The sequence below is a fragment of the Suillus bovinus genome (genome assembly GCF_016758785.1).
Source record: "Suillus bovinus strain UH-Sbo-P2 chromosome Unknown EDB93scaffold_4, whole genome shotgun sequence".
NCBI classification, from domain to species: Eukaryota; Fungi; Basidiomycota; class Agaricomycetes; order Boletales; family Suillaceae; genus Suillus; species Suillus bovinus.
Window position 1 is genome coordinate 854017 of NW_024542060.1, and position 16916 is coordinate 870932.

The 16916-nt window shown below is 46.3% G+C and overlaps 4 protein-coding genes across 4 annotated transcripts; 3 read left to right on the forward strand and 1 right to left on the reverse strand.

Annotated features, from left to right (window-relative positions):
• Nucleotides 1-2773: 2773 nt before the first annotated feature.
• EDB93DRAFT_1076402 (MFS multidrug-resistance DHA1 sub-family) lies at nt 2774-4573 on the reverse strand (the record flags this gene model as incomplete). The annotated part of the gene is made up of 7 exons (XM_041445229.1): nt 2774-3027; nt 3080-3611; nt 3664-3823; nt 3882-4016; nt 4072-4232; nt 4287-4352; nt 4412-4573. The coding sequence occupies 7 exons, from the start codon at nt 4571-4573 to the stop codon at nt 2774-2776; spliced, it is 1470 nt and encodes a 489-aa protein (XP_041312488.1).
• Nucleotides 4574-5862: 1289 nt separating this feature from the next.
• EDB93DRAFT_1245988 (uncharacterized protein) lies at nt 5863-6298 on the forward strand (the record flags this gene model as incomplete). The annotated part of the gene is made up of 2 exons (XM_041452389.1): nt 5863-6220; nt 6267-6298. The coding sequence occupies 2 exons, from the start codon at nt 5863-5865 to the stop codon at nt 6296-6298; spliced, it is 390 nt and encodes a 129-aa protein (XP_041312489.1).
• A 710-nt stretch (nt 6299-7008) lies between these two features.
• Nucleotides 7009-8038, forward strand: EDB93DRAFT_1120086 (uncharacterized protein). The gene is made up of 2 exons (XM_041448479.1): nt 7009-7365; nt 7431-8038. Exons 1-2 carry the CDS (start codon nt 7038-7040, stop codon nt 7577-7579), a joined length of 477 nt encoding a protein of 158 aa, XP_041312490.1. The 5' UTR covers nt 7009-7037; the 3' UTR covers nt 7580-8038.
• Nucleotides 8039-8429: 391 nt separating this feature from the next.
• EDB93DRAFT_564093 (uncharacterized protein) lies at nt 8430-10406 on the forward strand. The gene is made up of 5 exons (XM_041456731.1): nt 8430-8622; nt 8690-8751; nt 8807-8966; nt 9015-9126; nt 10192-10406. The coding sequence occupies exons 1-5, from the start codon at nt 8592-8594 to the stop codon at nt 10289-10291; spliced, it is 465 nt and encodes a 154-aa protein (XP_041312491.1). The 5' UTR covers nt 8430-8591; the 3' UTR covers nt 10292-10406.
• Nucleotides 10407-16916: the final 6510 nt, after the last annotated feature.

A 16916-nucleotide genomic window follows, 5' to 3' on the forward strand; every position in this document is an offset into this window, starting at 1 on the left:
AATGGAATAGATGCCAGCTCACCCTGAATCTTCTAGCCCGTGGAACCTACTGCAGTAATGCGGCCATTCGTGCGCAACTGTCGCCTTCATGCACATGATTTATGGGTCAATTTGAATAATCCATAGATGGACGCCATCTAGAGAAGTTCTTTGGTCTGCTGAGACTCGGATGGGCACCGAACCGCCAGTCCGATGTTCGCACTATAATGATTTCTCAACCTTTCGGGATTCGAGCCGAGTACACCAATTTTTCGATTAGTGAGTACATACCCGGGTCATGCAATGCCTGTGAATTTGAAAAAAATCATTCAACACTACATAATTTGACCATGGTCTACATAGCACTCCTTCACGCCCTCTCGCGCTCAACATGCTAAGTGAACAACATCAACATTTAGGCTCGAAAAGCAGCAGGGCAAGATAAAGCTTACTTAATTTCCACAACGGATCATGTTATTGTCCACTCTACAGCAGGCTGAGCAGGAACACGGTGTAGTTGATATAATTGTAAAATTTGGTCCGCACATAAAGCCAAAATCGTTCCCGTTGTTATAATCGCCCAGGCCTTGCGAGCACCCTAGTGAATCTGGATCCCTGTAAACACATGGTCTGCACAAAAGCCACCAAAGTGCTCACTAATAGGGTTACAGTATCTGCCTATGGGTGTATCTGAATCAGATGCAATAGCTATGCCAGCCATCGCTGCTGCAGATATGGTGAGTGAGGTCAATTTCATCTTGATGGTATTTTTTGGGCCGCGTAGGTGACATTTTATACATGATCAGTGTCACGTACACCCAAATGGTTTTATGTGCTTGCATCGACGGTCACTAGTGTAGGGTGCAGAACTTGGCGGTCAATTCTGCCTGATTGGTCACCTGCACGATAGAAGTTTTCGAAATATCCGGTGTAGAACTATTTGGAGTCGGTTCTGCTGGATTTGTCACCTGCATGACAGCAAGTTTCCGAAACATCCGGTGGAGAAAGAGTGAGCTTCCACGTAGCAATTCGAGCTCTTCTGAACTCTTTCTAGGTGCTCAAAATTGTCGATGTTTGGTGACACGAGGGGGCGTCCACCGTGCGCCATCTTACTCCAGGAATATCGGTTTTCACGTTCTATTGAATTTATTCCCGCCACGTCTGTGCGAAGCATCGGTTACCCTGGAGTTTTGTCAAGTTCTTCGACTCTTCCTTTGCAAGATTTTTCCGTGGACCAGTCATAATCAGTTTTTCCAGACCAGGTGAATAACGATGGCTCGATCACAATTTTGTCCCTTGAGAAAATCGAATAAAGACCAATTTACGATTATGGACTCTCACAGGTTGCTAGAAGAAGATGAAGAGGATATTCCTTGTAATTACATGACTTGCCCGATGGCTGACAAGTTGAGTTAGTTTTGTCAGACAGCAGTCAACGGATTTTTCAGCTAACGTCAGCGTCACCAATTTTCTTTTGAGTGACTGCTGAGGACAGTCACTCCAAGGCCTCGATGGAGCGATGTCTAGGTGTGCAGTTGACATCTCTCTTAAGCGTAATTTCTCAGCCGGGTAAAGCCAAGCAAGACCAACAGCGTGCATGCCGTTCGAGTTCCTTCGAGAGCAAAGTTATGGAGCTCTCAAGGCCGGTTCGTCTCCGACTCGAGTAAAGCCTACACAAGTATAATATATGGACAGAGTATCTCCTACGTTATGGTTTTCCTGATGACGAATGCCGAGGTTTGCCCTCGAGTTGAGGGGAAACCACATCACATTACGTCGCATCTTTTTGAACCCAACGATGCACTGGTGATATGACCTGAAGTGATCAGATAACCTTCACAACGAACCAGCACTTCGGAAGAGCGCTACATAGTCATGTATATTCCAAGACGCTCGGAGAACAGGAGTCCGAGTCGGGTTACCAAGTATTGCCAGTGACAATGTTTTCTTTAAATTAGTGTGAGATATACAGTTCTTTGAAGGTGCCCAAGTGATCAGTACTGCGGCGGAGTAAAGTAGCCAAAACAACCAGATATATTATAATGAGTATTACGGTAAAGTCAAGTGAAATGGATATGACGTACATTCAATGGCGCAGATCTGGCAGCTCAGATCTGTTGGACGCATTGACAGATTGTTAAAAATATATCTGACGGATACTTTTAGTGGACGATAAAAGCCACGGCCAGGTCAGGGGAAAACTCAATTGACGAGCTCTCCCAAAGTCAAGTGTTTTCTTTAACTCACTAGCAATTTCACCACCACAGCGAGGCCGTCAGAGATATATGAAGGACTGCGGAGTAAGATTAAATGATCCCACAGTCCGCATGCTGCGATGGCGACGAACTGACATAAAGCCAGCTGCGCACGGATTGGTACAAATGATGTCATAAATTTAGAGAGGTGCCCGAGGGCCACATTTGATTGGACGTAAAGTCCTATACGTTTGCACAGGAACGAGTAGATTTCCACACACCCACGCTATCTTAGCGCCTAGACGCCACTGACCGGACTTTGGGGAATCCCTCGTTGCCATCATCGCCAACTTGTATGTCACATGGCAATAACTGTGATAAGATTCCCGGTCCGGCTATGACTCAGACTGAGTCAGTTGAAAGAGCTGCCGTCGTGCACATTAGGATTGATGATAATGGTGGGAGATGAAGATATTGTACATACCGTCAGCATTGCTAAGCACCTTGCTTGAAAGTGCAGAATGCTCCAAGAAAGAATATGATTGTCTCTGCGACAGAGAACACATCGTCTAAACAAGTGAATATCGCTGACGGGCATGCTAATTCCGCTCTTCCCATAGACTAGGGTCACGAGGCAGGGCTAAAGAAGTACCAATAGCGAGAAATGCAAGTGCCATGTAGAAATAGTATGCCAACCACGCATCACGACCTTCCTGCATCGAATAAGAAAAGACCGCTGCAGACAGTGGTGCAATGATCCTCGCCGCTCCACTAACCAACTGGACAATGCCATTTGTTGCTCCAATCGAGGAGCGATTGGGGGCGGCTGCTCTAATAAACATTGCCATACAAACTAAGGATGCATCTCAATCAAGCACAACACAGGAAATGCTGGGTTGACATACAGGGACACATTTCCAAGATAATTATCAGCACATGTTGAACGCCAATGGCCAACCACACGACAAAACACATTCCATAGGCTCGAGCCAGAGCATTGATCACCGGGAATAGAAGGATAATAGGTATGCTGGAGCTGAGACCACCCATATACATGGTTCGTGCGCCCAAGCGATCGTGTAAGCGAGCATAGAAAAGGAACTGGAATATGCCACTGGCGAAACCTGCTGTCGCGAATATAACGCCAATGCGGGTAGGGTCCAGGGAAACACCACCGAGTTCAATCGGCGTCGCATAGAAAAGTGGTTGGAGCTTGTTGATCGCGACAACAAAAAGGGTCCACGTGCTAGAACTTACTGCTACGATCAGGACTTTTGGAGTTAGCATAGAACGAAGCGACTTTGATGGGACCTCTTCAGAGTTTGCTTCCCAGGAACTGATAAGACCATCGCCTGATAGCGCAGAACGCTTTGTATACGACTGTCGCGATAGCCACTGTTTCATCATCTCCAACGGCGGTGCCTTGATCGAAACACTCTTGTTACCGCAGTCAGTACGATCCAAATACAGCTTTCTAAATCACGCCAACCTCTTTGAGACGGATATACATGATTATCCAAAGAATAGAAGCACACAGAGCTGGAACAGCGCATGCTAAAAGGTATGGATAGGTTTTCAGGAGTTCGAATCGACCGAAGATTTCAGGGAATCTGTCTGCTGGTCGGGAGAGTGATCCGCCAACAAGTGGCCTAGGATATTGTCAATCATAATACATCAAGAGCAAGCAGAGATACCGAATGTACCTACCCAATGATGGAAGCTAACATTGCTGAGATTGGCATGTATCCGTATGCCTTTGGCAAGTTTGTTGCGTCAGTAATGTCCATCATCATACTTTTCAGGACGCCAGCTTCCCCATTGAATGCCCCAGCGATAACACGACTAATCAGGATATCAGTAATCAAGTGGTTGATGACCATGGATCTGAGATGCAAACCTGACTAGCAGACCGGGAAAGGTTCTTGACAGTCCAAACGACAACATCGTAGTCGCTATTATGAATGAACTAGTGAGTAACACAGGCTTCCGCCCAATGCGATCAGACAGTCGACTCCAATAGAGTACAGCCAGCGTTTGAGGGACATAGTATGATAAGTGCTCGAGACGACATCAGGAAGGGACAGAGGCCATCGAAGGATATAACCAGCTCACCAGGAAGCTGACGTAGTATCCAACCCGTTGTTCGTCTCCGTTGGTCACGCCAATGTCTCTGATTAACTTTACAAAATTCCGTTTGGCCCATCTTCGACGCCACGCAGAAGACAGCATGTACTCACTTGGGGGGTGAACGGGGCAAGGGTCTTGAAAACAAGCGATTGCGAAAAATTCAAAGCCAATATGATCCAGAACTGATCCCAAGGCAGAGGTGTCTTGGCTACTATCGGCCGCTCTGGCTGTGGGAGAAGGGAAGTCTCCTCATTATCCTGACATGGTATCATGGTTGTGAGAGAAAATGAGTCGGGCAGAAGATCATGAAGTGTCCATTATATGTGAACTCGAGGTTCCAATGAGGTGGTCGCTGCCAGACCGGCTCATTGGCGGAGCGGCGTGTTCCTTCTGATTGATTATTACGTGGAAAGTACTGCATTGGGTCAAGTGCGTACCCCAGCTACTCCATGCTGCAGAAGCGTACGTCCAGTGTCTGCCACTGGCGTTATGTACCAAGTGGAGTTTGATGGGTGACAAGTGTCTGAGAGGCCCTTTGCGGTAACTGGAACTTGCCGGAAGTGTTTGATTCATGCCACGCTATTAATAGTACGTACCCTGGAATAGCACTCTAGATGTGAGTCGTCACCAAACAACATAACCCATCAAGAAAATAACTGCGAGTCAAGCCACAACATGACCTCAAATTCATCCGGCAACGATAACTTTCAGATCTCCGTGGAGCCCAGTGCGCTCAATCACGTCACATCCATGCTGGCCGTGATGTCCGATAAGGCCAAGGACATACAAGACGCCACAGAGATGTGAGGCTGAGGTGAACCCTGAAAGGACCAACCACTTTTGTACGACCCTTGGCAAGGGAAATGTAAAGACACCTTCAGGGTTTGCGTTCAGACTTTACTTTCTTGTTTCGTGTTTGTCATATGAGTGAAGGACTTCGACATCAGTATCAGCGTCTGGCCCTTTGGTGGATAATGCTCCGCCTTCATACCAACCGAAACTCATGTCGTCTATCAAGACCCGTTGCATGAAACGCGCTTAAAAGAAGGCTGCTGTCGCTGTCTCCCCATTGCAGCCCACAGAAGCAGAGCCGATTTCATGGCAAAATTCTTGAGACATCCTCTTATGACATTGCCATGCATACTGTCAACATTAGCGTCAATAACCCCGATCTGATCGTCGATGCGCATCTGATGGCGTACGATATGGTCTCGTGGGGCAGAATGTTGTTGCAAAGACGAGTCAGCACTCATTTTTTGTAGTGTATGAATGTGCTTATGTCGACAACGCAGTGTTGGTGAGATGCGTGGCGGATGATATATCAATATCCTTTACATCGCGCAGCCTGAGACCTTTGACGAAACCACTATTGTGTCGAATGAAGTATTTGAAGAAGACAAGGCATGTACGAATATGAAGGTAAATTGTCTCCTCATCTATTTGCACTAGCTAAAAAATTTCGTAGTCTTGCACGCAATACTTGGAGATGCACCTCAGCCTACTTCACCAAGCACTGGCGGCCCAGCTGAATACTCCGCTTCATAGCATTCTCATTTCTCAAATGAAGACCCGTGTGATCACCGCACAACAAGTCGCGCAGAAACGCTTTGGCACACGCGGACATGACGCCCGTCAGGCGCAGCTCGCAATAGAAAGTAAGTTTGCTGCACTGAAGAGCCAGAATCCACAGGTCTACATCTCATCTGACATGGCGACAGAACTCATTGCAGACGTCTTTGATAAATTCCCGCTGATCAATTTCGGTGCGCGGAAAAGCAAAGGCGAAGAAGATCCTGCAAAGGCTTGGGTTTGGGGAGGCTCAAATAGATGTCAGGTACAGACATCGAGCAGAGGATGGCGGGTGCAGATTGCAAAAGCGCTACTTGTTGGCACAGACATCCTCCTACTCGACGAACCAAGTGGGTCGTTTTACATGACATGATGTTCACTTATTCATGGTTCCAGCGAACAACTTTGACCTACCTGCTATCCTATAGCTGAAAGAATATATCGTCAATGGAACAACAGTACTGACACTTTTTGTTGTGCGGGCGGGCGTTCTTGAACGCGGTGTAAGCTTGAAGTTGCCGCTGCCAGTGGCTCTGTCTACATCTACGAGAATCGTTATCCCGTAAGCCAACCCAGAATGCGTTAATCGATCAGGAACACAAGGAACTGCACCCCACCTACTCGTGCCTTGGGTAGGAATGCACTTAATTCTCAAGTTTTAACCGTCGCATGGAAAGCAGCTAGATCTCAGAGTGTGAAGTACGTTGATTCTCCTATACTAATCCTAATGACCTGAAGTTATGGCAGCCAATATATATTGACACTTGCTCTCCTATTCTCTCAGTCGCTCATAACCAACCAACCAACCAGTACCGTGCAGTAGCTCATTCAAGGTTGTGAGCTCACATACATACCCCGTATACCCTTTACTCTTCAGATACTCGCAGCTGGGTACTGGTCATGTCGTCAATGTCTCTCCGGCTCTATCCTTGAGGTCCATTTTAGCAGTGGGTGGGCCTTGCCTTGAAGTTAGATAAACAAGGTCGGAGTCAAGTCGGAGTCCCAGCATATGCACAAAGCACTTACTCTCTGCTGATTTGAACAACGTTGAGGGGCTTTCCTTTAAACATGAAATTAAAAATCGTTTGAATCTCCGTCTGTATTGTAATATAAATAGTACTTACCTTCATTTCTGTTGTTCCCAGTACTGAGCATATATGCCCCAAGATGCCTGACGTAACAGTAATTAACGACCTCAGCGAAGACATCCATGTTGCTTTCTTCATAGGCGTCCCTACCAGTTGGAAAAATCACCTCAAACCCGGAGAACGTTGGACCACGCACCTAGCCAGCCTCCCGCTTCACTTTGAGGCACGCTCTGTCACGGGGAGTCGCGAGTTCAGCCATGACGAATCAATGGAGATGTTTGCAACCATCGGAGGCGCTTGCGCTGCTGGTACTGCTTCGGTAGTTTCAGCAGGTGCAATGTTTGCCAGCGACATGCTTGCTGGCATACCCATGGTTTCGGTGCCACTTATGGCTGCTGCGAGTGCTGGTGAATTTTCAGGTTTTTTTTTATCTGATATCGATCATGGTGCTGATGTTGTTTTTTTGACTCAGGTGGCACGAAATACGGTGAGTGGGGTGCAGGCGGGAGGAAGTGCACTGCGAGGGTGTGGGTGCCGCTGTGGCACCAGCCGCAGTATTCAGTCAGAATGGTTGATGGGAGATGTGTTTTGTGGGATGTCGATGCTAATAGAGTGGTCTGATAACTTGACCAACTCCCATGATGCACATTTCATTCAATCATTTTGTTTCGAGTCATCGTCATTGTACATAAATATTAGTAGCTAGCCAGGGCCTGTATGATAAAATACGCCAATATTCATCTCCTGTTAATGTAAAGCGCTCTCATCCTATTCGAGTACACCTTCTCATCACACTCAATATGTACTCTGCTATCCCTATCATGCACATGTCTTCTGCTCTCTTGTGATTCTCACCCTCAATCTACAGTCATACAATTTTCGACCACATATTCATTGATTCAAGGAGCAGGACGGGCTCTTTTCTGTCAGCAGCGAGCTCGAACTTCTCCTAAAGCTCACTGCTGCGACGGCCAACCGTACCACAAAGTATTTCTTGTAACACAGCCTGATATCAAGGAGAACAACATTTCATGTACCAAATTTTGATTTCTTGTCAGCATAGAATACCGCCGTCGACAATGAGGGTCTCGCCATTCGCCGTGAAGCTGGACTGTAAATTTCAGGATCCGCCGGCATCGTTGGCACGCTGTGGGAGGTCGGCGACGCTATCGCAAAACACATTGTCTGGGTGCTTTCTATGAGAATACCTTCAAGAACTTGAAGGATGGTGTTGTCACGGACTTTACAAAACGATCCAGACACTCAAGCATTCCCCATATTCCGAGAAGAAAGTGCAGCTCGAGCAAAGAATTGGTTCCATTTGTATTGGTATGTAGTTCTACCATGTTGCATTGCTGTCGTCTGCTTTGCCATTGATCACGAGGTCTCTATCCTGGTGTACAATTCTCGTTAACCTTGATACTCTCGCAATGTAGTCATCATGTTTTCGCACACAACTCTTTACATAGCAAAAATACACTGGATCAGATACGAGCTCTGGCACAGTGCTCCTTCCTCCACGCCCTCGGCCCCTCTTGCGCACAACATGCTAAGTATGCAGCATTAACAATTTGGATCTCCACTGCAGATTATACGGGCTTCGTTCCTGATGCTATAATCTTCCTCCTCTGCTATGCGGCACCCCTCTGTATCTGTGTATAACCGTAAGTACACGGTCTGCATGCAAACCGCAAAAGTGCTCATTACCGGGGTCGCAGCGTGCGCCGATAGACGCATCTGAATCAGACGCGATAGCTATGCCAGCGATCGCTGCCGCAGATATGACAATAGTGGTGAGTGAAGTGAATCTCATAGCTGAATGTTGATGGTGAATTCTGGGCAGCGTAGGTTGGCTTTTTATGCACGATCAGTGTCAGGTACAGCCAAACCTTCCCATGCGCTCGCATCGCCGAATGCTGGGCAGAACTGTGGATTCAGTTCTACCGGATTGGTTATCTGCATACCAGTAACAACAAGTATACGACACATCCGGTGGAGAAAAGTGCAAGCGAGTGAACTTCCATATTCATGGTAGTAGTAATTCGAGCATTTTCAGATCGTTCCAGGTGCTCAAAATTGTTTTTGATCAGTGACACGAGGGGATGTCCTCCGTCCTCCAGCATGCACCGTCTTATCTTAGGGATGTTGGTTTTTTTGTCGGGTTTCATGTTCGAGCTAGTGATGCGGAGGTTCGGTTCTGAACCGCGGTTCGAACCGGACCTTTCGTGGACTGGACCACGGTCCAGTTCAACGTTCAGAGTATAGGCTGAACTGGACCGATGGTCCAGTCCAGCGTTCAGCATTCCTTGAACGCGTTGAACGCGTCCGAACGCGTCCGAACCTTTTTGAACTGCTTCCATTTTAGGCTACTCACACATACGAGATGACATCACCCACACACGCAATACACTGAACATGACATGATTACTCGCAACTTTTTCGCTTGGAATCCGATTCACAAGGACCATGCCACACTGGCAAGGTCCGTGAAGGTTTGTTTGCCTACCACTAACCCAAACATTACAAAGGAAGAACCTGATAAGGTATGGAGACTTTGGTTAATTTGGTTTAGTGCTAATGTATTTGTTAACGGGTCGTTTTTTTTCTAGGGTAGCTACATGAATTGTTCGGCACTCATGAACTCGATGGAAGTTAAAATGGATCAAATTCAAGGTAAGCTCAACTCTCTTCAAGCTTTCCCCCTCACAACATGGCTGACCAGTGTGGTCTGGGTGCAGATGGAACTCTCCTTGACGCCAGTCAAATCCGATGGTACAACGATCCCGACGACGATACTCCACTGCCTGTGCTTCCCGCTCAGGCACATCGCTCAACTCGTATCCCACTGCCCTGCACCCAAGCTTGTTGACCCCAACAATGCTGTCTTGCGCAAACAGCAAGGCTAGCAGGTCAGTGGTCACGAGTGAGGGCTCTGAGGGGGAAAGTGACTGTGAAGGAGACCAGGATAACGGGGTAACTACGGATGCAGCTACTGACATGGATCATGAGACAGATATCGACGGCATCACCCCCTCCGAGCCTGCTTCACAGTAGTGTACCAGTACTCCTTACTACTAGCTATAGTACAATCGAGTATATTTACAATGTGCTTCGATGTTCGAACGCTGAACCGGACGTGAACCGGACACCATGAACTGCGTTCATGGCGTCCGGTTCAGTGTTCGCAAAATTTGTTGCTGAACCGGACCAAACCAGGACTTCCGCAACACTAGTTCGAGCTTACTATCGGACCTAAAACACATGTCCGCGCAGTCTCGGATATCTCATACCTTGGAGTTCTTCCGGGTTCTACCACTCTGCGTGATTCTGTAGGCACAACCGATTTTGTCAGACCGGTTGGCGAAACTCCTGGGTTCTTCCGACAAGTGGCGGATGCTCAGAAGTTGCACAGATGCGATCTCACGCACATAATTTTATCCTGACCCTCGTACAGGGAACACCGTGGTGGGAAGCAGAGGATTCGATCAGATGCACTTTCCTTTGAGGTCACGCATGATGTTACTGGTTTTTTTTTTGGTTCGTGAGGTAAAGCTTGGACCTGCGAGCGACTGATGAGGATACCGGGCAGGTGTTATGATGATCCAGATAGATGATTTGATATATATTCCTGCTTTCCATCGGTATCGTATTCCTTCTATGACTTTATGGTTCATGAGCCATAAGCCGTGGCGTGATCTCAGTTCCAGATCGTCGAATCGACTCGATGAACGACAGCATGCCTTGTCGAGTGAACAATGCTCTGAAGGATGGTACTTATCCTTGCTTTGGCTCTGATTAATAACTATATACAATGAGAATGCAGGAAAGATTGATTTTCTTTCTCAACCTTCGGGTATTTGAAGTAGTGATGTTCCTGGCCCGGCTTGGCTCAAAAGCCGGGGCTAGGGCTCGGCCTGACGAGGCTCAGGCTTTGAAAAATGGTGAGCCGAGCCTGCATAGACAGCTCAGGCTTGGCCAGGGCTTGTCACCAGAAAAAATCAAATTTCGTCTAGTGTTAGTATATGTACCTCTGCATCCTCAGAATCATCAATATCACTAGCTAAACCATTATTGTCCGAGTCTCCATCTTCAACCATGACATCCCAGCTTTCCCTTTTCTCGTCAAGCCTTCCATCCATACCATCAACTTCAGCTGCAATACATGGGTCACCCGAGTCTCGGAACAAGAGGTCCCTTTTGATCATACACTTGAGACACTGGAGAGCTTCGACAATGTCAGATTTCAACCGATTCCATCGCTTACTAATTGTAATGCCAGCAGATGAGAAGGCCCGTTCACTCGACACCGAAGATCCCATTATTGAGAGGAAGTCTCTTGCTATCGCAGCCCAGACAGGATAGCGAGGAGCATTAAATGCCCACCACTGAACAATTGTTTGACCACCAAGGTGGTCCTTTGAGTTAAGGTATGCGTTGAAGTCTTGCAGCCATGGCTTCGCAGGATCGTAGGTGAGACTCAAAGCAGTGGGAGTGGACATCATGTCTTCATCATTGGATAGCTCCCACATGAGGTTCGTGAGCTTTCGGCTCCCTCCAATGATCGTGTTTGCCACTGCAGGTTTTGGAACACCATTGCCATACATCTCTTTATAATACTGTTTGTACTAATGCAACATGAGACGTGACTCTTGTGAATGACAACAAAAGACTTACCATATCTTCAGCATGAGTGAGAGCCTCATGATACAAGTCTTCACCCCAATACCGATGAATGTGATTGGCCTTTTGAAGAGGATCGAGCACTGCGTGTTCAACAATCAGCTTCATGCAATATCGATTCACGTTTGATGTACACATTGCAATGATGTATGCATCAGAGTCCGCAGACTTTTCATAGTACCTTGAAATCTTTGCCACTCCTGCAGCAAGTGTCCATCTTGAAAGTCGGCATACTTTTCACAGCCATGATGAGTCGACCATGCTTTCCATAGGGCCTCCAGAGCAGGTAATGCTAGATGTAATGTTGGGCCTTGGTTAGTCGAGAATGCTTGCTGGGCATTATCGGCATGCTTTTCATGTGTAAGTATAGGTCTATGCATCTCATGAAGCACTCACACTTAGCAGGTCGAGTAAAAGTTTGATGCGGTTCCATTCAGACGCTGTGAGTTCGAGGTCGGTTATCTTCTTGCGCTTGTGGGGGTCCTTCTCGAGAAGTCCCATCCGGCCAACGAAGTAGTCTACATCCTGTCCAAAACAACAAATGCACATCAGATAGTGGAAGATGTAGATCAAAACATAAAAATACATTCTTAAGCTGCTCTGCTCGTTCGAGCATGACATACATTGATGACCAACGTACTTTCATATCCATCAACAGTTGCTTGTGTTCCTTGCTCAGTACATGACTGTCTTCATTACGCAGCTGTATTATCTTGAAAAGCGCTTTATGCTGAGCTGATGAGTGTTCCTGTTGAGCAAACCTTAAGTTAGTTGTGTATTAAGAAATAAATATAAACCCAGACCTTGACACATAGCATGAACTAATCCAACCTCATCACGCTGGATTCCACGAGAGGCAACAAGAACCGCATCTGGCTTTGTTGGGTCAAAATGCTCGGATTTGCTGTGGGCCATGAGCAATGCCTGTGTAGCAAGGTTAACAATATGTGCAAGGCAGCTGGGGAAATGTCAAACAATCATTGAAAATATATTCTTTGAACACGTACCACAGTCGCCGTTTCTTGTGGTCAAATTTCTTCTTCGTGAACTTTTCGATATGCATACCAAAATGCGCCATCATGGTGTCATTATTTGCAGCATTATCGCACATAACATAACCAATCTACAAACACATCAATGTCATGACGTGAACATGTGAAAATTGTCTACTGGACCTTATGAGCAATACCAACTCGTTTCACAACCTTAAAAAGAGCTTGTCCAAGCCGTGTCCCATTGTGTGCATTGTTGAGGTGGGTAAAACCAAGCAGTGCCATTTGTACTTTCCAGTCACGCAGTGACACCTCCTCGACCCAAGATCCTGTGACGGCAAAGTAGCCGTCGACATTCTCGGCTTGCCACGCATCACACATGAGGTTGATTTGGCCTTTGACTGCCTCGCTCTAAAGTATCTCGATGTTAGTGAGCTGAGAATGCATGAGTATGAACACTTACAAGTAGCCGGTTGTGAAGATCAGTAAGATTGCATTTGAAAAGGTCAATAATAGCTTGCCGTGTCTGTCGTCGTCCTGGTAGTTTGACACCATTGGTAGCACGTGCAGCTGTGTCAATCATATACTTGAAAGACTTGTGATTTATTGCATTGATGGGCTAGATTGAACAAATAAGCATGTTCCTAATGGCGACAAGTGAAACATACCTGATCAGTTTCAATTAACCACTCGATAGCGGCATCATGAAAGAGTGCATCCGAATATGGGATGATGCGATCTTTTGGTTTCTTGTCAGAAAGGTGGGCGTCAAGTCGAGCTTGAGAGTCCGCAGCAGTGTCTAGCTTGCGACATTTCGTGTCCCTCGGTAACATCAAAGTAAATTTGTTGTGGTCAGCCCATTGAATATATTCATTCTACAAATGAACAAAGTTAGTGCTACACGTCACTCATAAGCATCAGAAATGCTTACCCAATGCAAAGCCTCCATGTGACGTGGGAGCCTGTGGTGGATTGACTCCACATGTACAGGTAAGATTGTCAGCATCAAATGCAGCAGGTCGTGACTTACTAGTTGCAGATGGGCCTGCCTCATTCAGGAGGCTATCTGGCTCAAGTTCAGCCCCTGCGGACAGTTCACTGTTGCCGTCAGCAGCAACACGAGCACATTTTTTGCCTGTGAGGATTCAAAATGTCAGTACTAGAAAGACAAAAGAATGACATACCTTTTGTGAGCCGTCTGGGTTTGCTGTGAAGCAGGTGAATGTCACTATCATCCTCATTAGAGGCAGTGACAGTGGTGGGGGTTTGGATGTGCGAGGGCGCAGCATTGGCAGCACTGTGAGCCTTTCTGTTAGAATGGAGTTCAAGGTCAGCAGTATTATCAGCGCTGATTACCTTGGCAGATGGCACAACAACCTGTTTAGGACGTTGTGGAGGTGTGTCCTCGTCATCTGAATAGACGCACGGAGCCATTTGGAGATAAGATGACTGGAAGTATTAAGTTTTAGGCTATGGTGTGCCAAGTGCACAAAAAACTATTTAGTTATTTGGTGTTTGCCGTGCGAAGATCAAAACCTACCTACCTTGAAAGCCATGGCTTGGCGGCCCGGCTCTGGCTTTCACATACCTCAGGCCGAGCCATGAGCCCTACTAGGCCGCCCTCAAGGCTCGGCTGGGCTCGGCCTAAGTAAGTTTGGTCAGGCTCGGCCCACGGCTTGAGGCCAGGCCCTGCACATCACTAATTTGAAGGATCTATTGATGGAGAAAAATGACAGTAACCTGAGTTTCTTAGTGTGAAAATACTAGTACTATCCCAAGCGCCCAAGACATTGTAAATTTTTATGCTGAGTACAGTGAGTTTCCTGCTACCGTTAGGATGCACATAGGTATTGGCTGTCTTCGCGAGGAAAGAAAGGAACTTGAATAAAAGTTCGACATTACATAATACACAAGATCTTTCCCATAAGTAACTTGGTGATTTTCTAGGTGTAGGAAGTACGCTCAGCGTTGGTGAACAACAACTGAGGTACATGGACAATGAGGATGCAAGATACTTATGCAAATGACGACGGAGCTTGAATATGATACGAAGTAGTAGCCATGCGGTGCGAAGTAACAGCCATATGGTACGAAGTGGCGAGGTTGCACCCTCGACTCTATCATAATGTTAATCAGTCCAAAAGTAGAGAAACGATGACCAAGAACAAATGCCCTTCAACTCTTTGATCTCCAACACACCCCCTCAGTTTCTCTAATCTCCAACACTAGGCATCAGGAAACACCTGCTCCTGGCAGTATTATGGATAACCAAGTCTCATTAGAGACCACTGGTTATCCTTCCTTGTCATGGATTGCTGATGCTTGACAGATTATCCATTACCGCTTCCACAATGAATAATTTGCCAAACAGCTCAATTTGGTATGTTTCTGCTCATTCTGGCTCAATTCCTCATGTCAGGACTTCCCACAATAATACTACACCGCATTTTTGGCCACACAGCGTGGGAATTACCCCACAACACCCAAAACATTGCCCATTTTGGTATTTTCCACAATATCAATTATTCCCACACCCTTCCCACCTCACTGCAGCTTTACCACTGCACCACAATAGGTCCCCTCATGTATCTAAGTAGTAGTTCAGTATATATATGTATCACATAATATAATAGACCACTTTTTTGCTCATTTGTATGCCTGCTCCTCCTCCAGGGGCAATTCAACATATGGTAGGATATAAAACACTTTCGCACTTTTGCCCCTTTGGCAGGAAAGTATCCTGGAGCATTCAGAACATGTTTAGTAGTATATATGAATATATTACCATCTTTATTTGACCCCCTGAAGCGCCCTATATCAACACATACAATATATGTACAGAAAACACAAAATAGGTTCGCATTTTTTGGTTTCTGGCTATATGAGCTTGCAAAAATTGTCCCCAACATCTGTTCAACAGTAGGAATAATGTGTCAGGAGCTCAAGACCACAGAGAAAGATCTTTTTGTGTAGTGCATTCACTCTCTCCTGGTGGTATACCTCCTGTGAAATTTTTTCCTGTAGGACTGGACCTTAATTTAAGCAGGGAGTTTATTTCTATGTATATTTGGGGTATATTCATCATATAGCTAGCCCAGGACACACATAGGATCTCTTTACAGGAACAAAAACATCAAACATCGCATTTTTGACATTTTTGATCTTTTTCAGTACCTTACCCTTGTATCCATGATCCAACAAGTCCATATATTATTACCATAGGATATATATTGACTTGAATTACCAAGATCAGCTCAAAATAGGCCAGTGATTTGAGCTAAGCTGTATGCTGGCCATTGTTACTGATAAGGAGACTACAACTTGTTACAAGAACATCTAGACGCTTGGGCCCCTACCATTTTTCTCCTGATCCTCCTCGTATCAGCCCTCGCATCATACCCTTACCCCGACCTTACCCTCGTCATCCTCGTCATCCTCGCATTTCCCTTCGCTCTCTATCTGTCGCTTCAGCAGAGCCAGTACATCTGGCCGGATCCTTTCGCTGACGAAGCATACCCATGCTCTGTTCCAGCACCTGACTGATCCTGTGGACAGTCCCTCTGCCCTTACCGTCTGGACGGTAACCTATGATATGATGCATGACGCATCCCCTTTGCCCTTTTTCCCTTTCTTGATCTCTGACTCAGTGCGCAGTTGCACATGCGACTTATACTTAGATCCGCAGTTGCACGATCGTGCCCCTGTGCAGTTTCACTTCTTATTTCGACCTTTGACTCACTTTCTTATCTAGCACATTCTGCCTCGCCCATTTCTCAATGCGAATGTGCCTTCCTTTTATGGTTACACCCTTTTACCGATTGCCTCTCTTGGTAGTACGAGTTATCACCCACTAATACATCTCCTGTCCTCTATATAAACTCGCTACCATGTACTATATTCCCTAACTTGAATCTACTTGGTTCTTGACCTCCTACTCTCACCAGAGTGATCCTTTCTGCCTCGCCAGCAGTCTATATTCTATCTTCTTATCTGCTCTTCGCAGATAAGCCTATAGTCTCGATCCTTTACTCATCAACTTCATCGACGAGCAAAGCCCCTGTTAACTAGCTGGACTTCTGTCCTTCTAATTAACACAGATCTTATGATTAACCTTCAGGTGTCGTAAGCCTTGGCAGATACGCTTATCATCAAGCCCCACTTGACATAAGCAACCTGATTTGGACATAGGTGTTAAATCTTACTTGCTGAAGCCTCGCCAAGTAAGACCCCTAACCTTGAGCTAGCTCAAGGACGTCCTCGACCATTGACGACACACGCTCTGTTTG

Excerpts from the sequence above, each read along its gene's own strand:
- EDB93DRAFT_1120086 (XM_041448479.1), top strand. The coding sequence starts at position 7,038 with ATGCCTGACGTAACAGTAATTAACGACCTCAGCGAAGACATCCATGTT. Across the intron at positions 7,366-7,430 it reads TATGGCTGCTGCGAGTGCTG|GTGGCACGAAATACGGTGAG; the intron begins GTGAATTTTCAG and ends TTTTTGACTCAG.
- EDB93DRAFT_564093 (XM_041456731.1), top strand. The coding sequence starts at position 8,592 with ATGCGGCACCCCTCTGTATCTGTGTATAACC. Across the intron at positions 8,623-8,689 it reads CTCTGTATCTGTGTATAACC|ACGCATCTGAATCAGACGCG; the intron begins GTAAGTACACGG and ends GTGCGCCGATAG. Across the intron at positions 9,127-10,191 it reads GTTTTTTTGTCGGGTTTCAT|TTCGAGCTTACTATCGGACC; the intron begins GTTCGAGCTAGT and ends CCGCAACACTAG.